The sequence below is a fragment of the Poecilia reticulata genome, chromosome 20, assembly GCF_904066995.2.
Source record: "Poecilia reticulata chromosome 20, P_reticulata-male-v2, whole genome shotgun sequence".
NCBI classification, from domain to species: Eukaryota; Metazoa; Chordata; class Actinopteri; order Cyprinodontiformes; family Poeciliidae; genus Poecilia; species Poecilia reticulata.
The window spans coordinates 5,777,701-5,787,675 of record NC_088849.1 but is presented as its reverse complement, the minus strand read 5'-3'; the positions used below and the strand labels follow the sequence as shown (position 1 = coordinate 5,787,675).

General features: G+C 38.4%; 1 protein-coding gene across 6 annotated transcripts in view; it reads right to left on the bottom strand.

Moving 5' to 3' along the window:
• Positions 1 to 9,975, bottom strand: part of LOC103482236 (uncharacterized) — a 75,417-nt gene that overhangs the window by 8,813 nt on the left and 56,629 nt on the right. For 5 of the 6 annotated variants that reach the window (XR_014085324.1, XR_014085326.1, XR_014085325.1 and 2 more), the window contains 3 exons: positions 9,119 to 9,174; positions 4,635 to 4,768; positions 4,189 to 4,538 (listed from right to left, as the gene is read on the bottom strand). Coding sequence is in view for 1 of the 6 variants with exons in the window: in XM_081601606.1 (XP_081457732.1) it covers positions 4,189 to 4,538; positions 4,635 to 4,797 (513 nt within the window). In the remaining 5 variants the exon portion in view is untranslated. Of the gene's footprint in view, positions 1 to 4,188; positions 4,539 to 4,634; positions 6,140 to 9,118; positions 9,175 to 9,975 lie in introns of those variants that run through there. The other variant, XM_081601606.1, reaches the window with a different exon arrangement.

Below are 9,975 nucleotides of genomic sequence, written 5' to 3'. Positions count from 1 at the left end.
TAAAGGACAAAATCATCATTAAATTCATTCCACAGTTTCACACCAATGACTGAAACACATCTAGAATTTACCTGTCTCTTACAATGGAAAACAAAAAAAAAAGGAAAATGACTTAAAATAGAAAACAAATGACTGTTTTCTATTTTAAGTCATAGAAAACGTATGACTTAAAATAAGTTTTAAGTCATGAAACTTATTTTAAGTTTTATGACTTAAAATAAGTTTTTAAGTCATAAAAACTTATGACTTAAGTTTTTATGACTTAAGTCATACGTTTCTAGATTTCTACTAGAAATCTACTAGATTTCTAGTAGAAATCTTTCTAGTAGAAAGATTTCAAAGTGATTCTGAGTAAACAGGTCAGATAACTTGGAAGCTATCAAAGAAAACCGAATTATTTAATATTAAAACTATTAAAAATATTGTATATTACTTTAAAATGTAATAGAGGCTATTGTGTCTCATGTAAAAGCATGAATTGGCGTTGACAATTAGTCAGTTGGTCACAATTCAAGGCATGTATTAACATTTGTTTGACAGGAGTGTTTGGTTCGGCAGCCATAAATTATTGGGCAAATGTTAAAGGACATAAGGAAAATTATCCTCCAAATGTTATGTTACAACCTTGTCAAGAAACAGTTAAAAATAAGAAAATTAATAGTTTTGGATGGATTATTAATAATGAGATAAGTGAGACAGGAATAAATCATTATTTAATTAGTCCTGTGGTGAATATTCCTGATACTCCACCTTGGTTAAGTGGAAAAGCTGAAGTTGATTTAAGCTTATTGGAAAAAGGCAGACAAATATAAAAAAAGAGATGGAAAGGTATATAAAGAAAGAATATGCTGAGTATTTACAAGTATATACAGATGTTTCTAAATTGTTAAATGGTAAAATTGGAATAGCATTTATAATTCCGGACTTAAGTATTATGAAAAATAAAAGAGTAACAGATAGATTGACAGTTTACACAGGTGAGTTAATGGCTATATTAATGGCTCTAGAATGGAGTGAGGAAACAAGAAAGAAGGAAATATTGATTTGTTCAGATTCAAGTAGTGTATTAATAAGTATTTTAGAACAGAATTCAGAAACAAGACATCATATTGGATATTAATCAATTTTTAGAATAAAAAAATATGGATCCCGGGTTAAGTTAATTTGGATTCCTGCTCATATTGGAGTAGTAGGAAATGAGTTGGCGGATAAATTTGCTAAGAGTGCAGCAAATGAGGTTAAAAGTATAAGTAAAATAAAGAAATGGCAGGAACTATGGGATAGAGAAGAAAAGGCAAGATTTTATTATAGCATTCAAAAAAAGTAGGGGAATGTAGGGAAGGTAATAGGAATAAAAAAGAAGAGGATGTTGTATCCAGATTAAGGTTTGGGGATAGGGGGCTAAATAGTACTATGGAAATAATTAATAAACATAGTACAGGTTTGTGTAGTTATTGTGGAGAGTCAGAAACAGTGCAGCATATTTTTCTAGAACGTAATAAGTATAGTCGGGAAAGAGAGGTGTTAATCAGAGAGTTAAATAGAAATAAAAATAAATTAGATATTAAACATTTGCTGCAAAAATCGTCTGAGGATATAGTATTTAAAAGCATTTTTAGTTTTCTTAGGAAGTCAGATATTATGGGAAGATTATAGAGGTAGAACATCAAATCTATACTCCAGTCTGGAAGGTGGCAGTAATGCACCTATAAGTCGTTTGCCAACAGCCATAAAACAAGAAGAAGAAGGAGGTGTGGGATCCAGCACATATTGGAGTAGAAGGAAACAAGAGGGCAGATAAAATGGCAAAGAGGGCAATTAAAAATCCTATTTGATTTACAGTTAAAATAAGTAAATTTGAAGGAAAGAGTATTGTTAAAGAGAAACTGATGAAAGTATGGCAAAAAAGGTGGGATGAAGATAAAACAGGAAGATGGTTTTATAAAATTCTGAGGATTGTAGGAGAAAGGAGAAATGGAAGAAGAAATAGAAAGGAGGAAAGAGTGATAACAAGGTTAAGATTTGGACATACAGAACTTGATTATACACTTTTTAAAATTCAAAAACATAAAACTGGCAAATGTGATTACTGTGATTAATATGAAACCATAGAGCATGTTATATTAGAATGCAATAAATATGAAAAAGAGAGAAGATATATGGAGAGAGAGTTTGAAAGTATTAAGGAGAAGGTTAATGTATTAGATATATTGAGGAAGAGTTTAGGGAGTAAACGTATGCAAATAATTATTTGATTTCTAAAGAAAACTAAATTATTTCATAGAATTTAATTATACTAAGTGTGTTTGTGAGTGAAGGCATGATATACAAAGTTGTGCACAAGTATGTGTTTTTACGCGTGAATGTTTTTTTGGTTGGGTAAGAAAATCCTGCCTAAGATAAGTAGCTGTTAAAAATCAGTAGCTGTTAAAAATCAGTAGCTGTTAAAAATCGGTGGCTGTTAAAAATCGGTGGCTATTAAAGATCAGTGGCTGTTAAAGATCAGTAGCTGTTAAAAATCGGTAGCTGTTAATAATCGGTAGCTGTTAATAATCGGTAGCTGTTAAAAATCGGTAGCTGTTAAAAATCGGTAGCTGTTAAAAATCGGTAGCTGTTAAAAATCAGTAGCTGTTAAAAATCAGTAGCTGTTAAAAATCAGTAGCTGTTAAAAATCAGTAGCTGTTAAAAATCAGTAGCTGTTAAAAATCGGTAGTTGTTAAAAATCGGTAGCTGTTAAAAATCGGTAGCTGTTAAAAATCGGTGGCTGTTAAAGATCAGTAGCTGTTAAAAATCAGTAGCTGTTAAAAATCAGTAGCTGTTAAAAATCAGTAGCTGTTAAAAATCAGTAGCTGTTAAAAATCGGTAGCTGTTAAAAATCGGTAGCTGTTAAAAATCGGTAGCTGTTAAAAATCAGTAGCTGTTAAAAATCGGTAGCTGTTAAAAATCGGTAGCTGTTAAAAATCGGTAGCTGTTAAAAATCGGTAGCTGTTAAAAATCGGTAGCTGTTAAAAATCGGTAGCTGTTAAAAATCGGTAGCTGTTAAAAATCGGTAGCTGTTAAAAATCAGTAGCTGTTAAAAATCAGTAGCTGTTAAAAATCAGTAGCTGTTAAAAATCAGTAGCTGTTAAAAATCAGTAGCTGTTAAAAATCAGTAGCTGTTAAAAATCAGTAGCTGTTAAAGATCAGTAGCTGTTAAAAATCAGTAGCTGTTAAAAATCAGTAGCTGTTAAAAATCAGTAGCTGTTAAAAATCAGTAGCACTGCTGGCGGACGTTTAGTGAATCATGGAGCAGAAAACTGACGTCTCCCCACATCCGTTGGGTGGCACAAGAACCAGTGTCAACTAAGCGACCCGATTCCCCAGAACCAGGATCAGCTAAGCGACCCGATTCTCTGGAACCAGGATCAGCTAAGCGACCTGATTCTCTGGAACCAGGATCAGCTAAGCGACCCGATTCCCCAGAACCAGAATCAGCTTAGTGACCTGATTCTCTGGAACCAGGATCAGCTAAGCGACCCGATTCCCCAGAACCAGGATCAGCTAAGCGACCCGATTCCCCAGAACCAGGATCAGCTAAGCGACCCGATTCCCCAGAACCAGGATCAGCTAAGCGACCTGATTCTCTGGAACCAGGATCAGCTAAGCGACCCGATTCCCCAGAACCAGGATCAGCTAAGTGACCTGATTCTCTGGAACCAGGATCAGCTAAGCGACCCGATTCCCCAGAACCAGGATCAGCTAAGTGACCTGATTCTCGGGAATCAGTATCAGCTAAGCGACCCGATTCCCTAGAACCAGGATCAGCTTAGTGACCTGATTCTCTGGAATCAGTATCAGCTAAGCGACCCGATTCCCTAGAACCAGGATCAGCTTAGTGACCTGATTCTCTGGAATCAGTATCAGCTAAGTGACCTGATTCCCTAGAACCAGGATCAGCTTAGTGACCTGATTCCCTAGAACCAGCATCAGCTTAGCGACCCAATTCCCTAGAACCAGGACCAGCTAAGCGACCCGTTTCTCTGGAATCAGCATCAGCAAAGTGACCTGTTTCTCTGGAACCAGTTTCAGCAAGGTGGCCAGTTTTACCAGAACAACCCGAGGGATACCAGCATGGATTTAGTGCATCCATTCTGGTATCCAGTACCTCAGAGTACCTGTTCGGTACATGGTTCTGAAAACTGTACCTACCTTTTTGCAGACATTTCCGAGAGCTGAATCTGGTCCCTGGATCTCCTGGTGCTCCTCAGTCGGCTGTTGAGTCAATCTTTCCCTCAGCCCAACACTTTCAGACATTAAAGTCTTGTTTTGTTGTCTAAGGTAGTCAATCTCCTCACAGTCTCTGCTATACTGGCTCCGGATATGGCCCAACTCCTCTGAAAGACTCTGCAGGTCTTCGGATCGCCTTTGAACGCACAGATATGCCCTTTTCAAATTCTTCCGAAGCCTCATGAGTCTTTTTTTTAGAGCCAGTCGAGCTTCTTCCAGGTAACGCACTTCAGCTCTCATGTCCTCATGTTTGAGCTGTGTTCTTTCCAGCTCTACACGAAAACACATGATTTGAGCTCTAAGTGCATCGTTCTCACTTGCTAACATGTCACAGTTAGCTCGCAAGACCGATTGCCTGGATCTCCTACCAGGTTTGGAGCACTCGATGGTCCGTCGGAGATCCTCCACCAACTGCCGGAGTTCGTTGTTTTCCATCTCCAATTCTTCGGGGGTCGTGTCCTCAGAACTTCGGTCCGTCGACAGGCTAGACTGATCTTCATCCCTACATCGATAACAGCCACTGTATGCCATGTTTTAAATGAAATCGTGTTTTATAAAAACAGAATAAAACAGCAGGACTTTCAACTTTGTTCGCTTGTAGAACAAATGAGTTGCTCTGGAATTTTGGAATAAAGGGAGTGATGTCAGTGATGTCACAGACAATGAGTGACATCACTGTCAAGAGAATGAGTGACATCACTAGTTCAGGTCAAAGCTAGTAGAAGCCTGTTTTGTGTGGGTGTATATCCTGTATTTGATGCATTGTGGGGACTATTTTCCTGGCACATATTGCATTGTGGGGACTCACTGCTCCCAAAGAAGAAATGCTGTTTTTGGGTTTGGGGTAAGGTTTAGGTCCAAGGTATGAATTAAGTTTTGGTCAGAGTTTGGGTGAATGGAAGTCAATGGAAAGTCCCCGCAAAGATAGTGAGACAAAAGTGTGTGCATGTGTGTGTAAGTGTGAGTGAATCCCTTCATTGAGCAGCCAGAAGTAGACTGTAAGGAAATCATTGTTCCTCTACCAGAGCTGTCTCCTCGACAGTAGAGGGACTGTCCCGTTTCCTGCACCCCAGAGGGAGAGGGTGTGTGTGCGTGTGTGTGTGTGTATGCGTGTGTGTGCGCGTGTGTGTGTACTTTGGCTGCTTTCTCACTTTTAGTCCAGCAGTTGAACATTTTTAGTGGTGTGATGCACTAAAAAAATGGTCAGGTATGGGGGAAAAAAGAAAAATTCGATGGATTGATGTCTGCTGCGTCAATCATTTCCGTGATCATAGGTATATAATGGCAAGTAGTTTACTTTTGCAAACGATTGTGAAAGACAGGGTTGCTCTCAGGAGCTCACTGAAATCCAGAGTAGCACCGACATGATGAATCCGACTAATCGTATCTTACACAAACCCCTTCACACCTAGGAACCTACCACTTAGTGACTGCAGTCATTGAGTGGTCAGAAATAATAATTGTCTGCACCATTAAACATAGCAATTAACAACGCTCAACTATGAACACTGTCCAAGGCCCAATAAGCAAGAAGTAACCAAGCAGGAGGAGCACCGTGACTGTTCTCATCCTCCCTCCTGCTGCAACGTCTGCCACCATGACAGGTGACGAAAACAAAGAGCAATGAGCATGCTCTGCGTTCCTACGTTCTTGTTTTATTTATTCACCAATTAAATATAAAGATATTTTAATGAAATAAAATAGCTACTGCAGTGTACGCAGAGCATTACAAGAACAAAGAACGGCTCTCAAAGAGGCTTCAGCACTATAGGACTTGGTCAAGATCCGTCCAGAAGAATCGGATCGTCCATGAATGTCATATTACAATATTGCACTTTGGTCACAGCGTTGTCCCATATATGCAACACCTCAGTCAACACCTACACAGTGTAGCACCCCACTGCTCCATCACCTGTTCTCAGGGGCAGAACTTTAACTCACTTGTGGGGTGGCTACTTGGGTTCGTGATTTTCAGGTAGATACCACGCAGGTTTACCTCATATGAGTAGCCGTTACTCCACTACTGTTGTCATTCTTTTACCTTCCCAGTAAAATAATCCAGACATCCACGCACAAAGTTGTTTTTTCTTATTTATCTTCAACACACAAACCTGGCTTCTTCTATCTACCCTGAACGTTGGTAGGAATTTAACACACATCAGTCTCTATAACCCCTTATATATATTTACAAACATTAACAGTTCTTAAACTTACACCAACTTCACATTTCAGCATATAACTTTACACATCTCCGCACACAGGGCCCACTCTCACACATACAGTCCAATACCCGTTGACGCTTCCGTTGCAGGCCTGTTGATGTTCGAGTTCGCTGACACGAACGCAAAGTCCTTGTTACTGTTCCTCTTGTTGGAACCGGGTGGACCACAGAAACCGGCTCGCTCCGCCGACGTCCTCACCGTCACCGCTGCTTCGCGAGTCCACTTTCTTTTTTTTTCTTTTCCTATAGCGTCTCCACGCAGGATTCCTGTAGCTTTCTTTATCTTCAGGGAAACGTCCCCGCCATCTTGCTGCGTTACCCAAAAACGGGCTCCGCTGTAGTGTCCTCTAATTAGTAACAGTCCTCGCTTCCCATTACTCAATTGTGAACTATACTTATAATCTTATTTCTAACTTACCAACTATGTTTTACACAAATTCTTTTTCGTAAGGTTCCAATCCCTCTTTCCTTTTTTTTCTTCCCCTCTCTCCTTCCGCTCTCGTTCTCCTCTCGCTTCCCAGAATCCTCTCGTCTCTCTCTTCCCCCCCGTACACTTCACTGCACCTCGTAAATCTCAGTTACTCTCGGACACAGGAAATCATCCCTCTCCGTACTTTACAATAGGTAAATCACCAAAATATACATTTATGTAACTCCATTACCCATTCTTAACCCCAGTTACATATCGGAAGACATAAACCCCCACTTCTTATGGTTCTCCAAACCCCAGGGCTACAACAGTAATTCAGCACATGAGTGACAACTTTTTTTCATCGCAGATGCAACATGTGTTTCAGTAAATACAGCTAGCTTTGCTAGCATCACGTCCACGGATCTTACCTTTCTTTAAGGTACCTTTCTTCCTTCCAAGTGACGTTAAAAATTGGACAAAGTCCCACCGTCTGTGAAAGCGAAGCGCTGCTGATTTTACATGTCGCCATATCTTATGATTTATGCAGCGCTATTATATTACTGACGCTCAGAGGAAACCACTGCGCATGTCTGGAGCCCCGCGTGCGAGTAAAGGTGGAGCCGATGGGTGACAACAGACACTAAGTCATGTTATTGCTCGGATTTTACGGCGCCACCTTAAGTCCCTGAACTTCACATTTTAACGGAAAAAAAGAGCAACGCGACTTGGATGTAAGGAGTAACGAGACAGTTTGTAGAAATGTAGTGAAGTAGAAAGTACAGATACTTACTGTAAAATGTAGTGGAGTAAAAGTAGAAAGTACCCATTATTAAATCTACTTAAGTAAAGTACAGATACATGAAAATTGTACTTAAGTACAGTAACGAAGTACTTGTACTTCGTTACTTCCCACCACTGCCCCGGACAATGCTAAAAACAAACACAGGCTGTCCGGACAAGGTCAAAATGACATAATTGCACAAGGTTTGTCAATAATTAGAAAAATTACAATCAGTAGTTTGTAGTTTTTAAAGGAAATCACAACAGAATTATCTTTAAAATATATATAAGTATTTAAATGACAACGCCAAGCCTCGCCTCCTGCCTCTGATTGGTTGTTTTTTACCTGCATTTTTGTAGATTGCTATTGTAGCTCAGGAAGGAAGAGCAAAATTTAGAATTTTTTTTCATAGATTATCTGACTCATACCATACTATCATGACATAGTGACAGTTTCAACAAATATGTAAGAAACATATATTTTTATTTATTTATTTATTTATTATACATTATAAAAACTACATACTGTAGCTCTAAATAATGAAAGAACCAATAAAACAAAAGTCAAAATGTGTCCTATTCTAAGTGTAGTACAACTGCAAAATTATCTAAATCAACTAACTGTTCATAACAACAAAAAAACTAAATGTTGAAATCTTTTCTATATATATATATATATATATATATATATATATATGTGTGTGTGTGTATATATATATATATATATATGTGTGTGTGTGTATATATATATATATGTTTGATAGCAGATCCTATTTCATCAGAACCCCTTCATTATTGAGACTTTTCTATTCTGCAGCGTGGCAGCGTTGTGTTAAGAAACAGTTTGAAATGTATTGGAGTTCATAGGCAGTCAGTATCTTACCTGCAGCGCTCAAAATTTGGAGAAGTTCTGATCAGAGAGTTCAGTTAACCGAAATGAATCTTTATAATAATGATTTCGAAATAGAAAATATTTTTTAGTCTAAATCTGCCTGGGGTTTGAAAAGTTGGAAATTTGACCAAGCAAGTTATTGGGCAGCCATGTGTGTTTTCAAGTTAGTGGAGAAAAGCTAGTTGTCAACTCAGATATGAATGTCGAGAAAAAACTAAAACGAGGCAATACTGAATAGCATCTGCTCTATTTTTGGTATTTTACCTCAATTTAACCAACAGTTTTTGCAATGTAGAAAAAAAAATCTTCACTTCACTAAATCCCATTTTAATGATTCACAAAGTTAATATTTGGCTATGATATATAAACCGTCATCGCTTTTATGCTTGATGTGTTTTTTTTTTATATTGAGAACCATGTTGGTTTTCAGTTTGTTCTTTCAAAAGGAACATTAGCTTAAAAATAATAAACATTTGCAGCTGCACACAATAAACGGTAACAGAATGACATTTGTATTTGTTAGTTTTTCTCAGGAGTTGTGGCTCACCGTACATTGGAAGTGTTACTGGGACACACTGGGGTCAAGAGTCGTCTCTGCTGACACTGGATGAGATGAAAGGAAATGCAGTTTGAGAAATAAGACTGTGCTGCTTTTGTGTCAAGCTCTCTGTGTTTCTTCTGCACGTACCCTGGTGAAGGAGGGGGGGAAAAGAGACTTGCTCATGAATAAAATTGAAGGGAAATTTGAAGTAATTATATTTAATAATGTTTCACATCGACTCCCTCCGAAAAGATAAAACATGTGGACAGGAACAGAAACAATCCCACCTCCAGATGTGGTGGTCGGTCCATCTGCAGGCCTTTAAATCTACACTTGTACCACACAAGTGATAAAGTAGTGGAACTCACTGAAGAATATGAAAGAAATGTTATTACAATTATTTAATCACAAATCTCCGGTTTCATCAACAGATATGAACTGGGGGAGGGAAAAAAAAATATTTCAGGTTGCGTCTTAAGTGTCCACTGAATGAAAACCCTCATTATTGGAGTATTTGGAGAGAAAACACGAGGGCAGACAAATGGACACGTTTAAGATCGGACCGTCTAATGTGTTCGGCCTAAATCAACAGCAGACGTCTGTGTCGATTAGTCTAATACATGAAACCAAATAGTGAGAAAATAAACTTCGATAAAACAATAAACAGCTGATCCTGTCCTCGAAATGGATCCATGGAGCGGAGCTGAGGGATTCTTCCGATGAGGTTCTGGTGGTTTGGAACATTTCAGCCGAGCGAACCTGTCCCAGTTCGGCTCGTCGGGACACTTTTTTTTCTGTACTGCTTCCTGTTTTTAACATCTAACTAATAAGGCATGCAATTAATCGGAAGATTTTAACGCGGT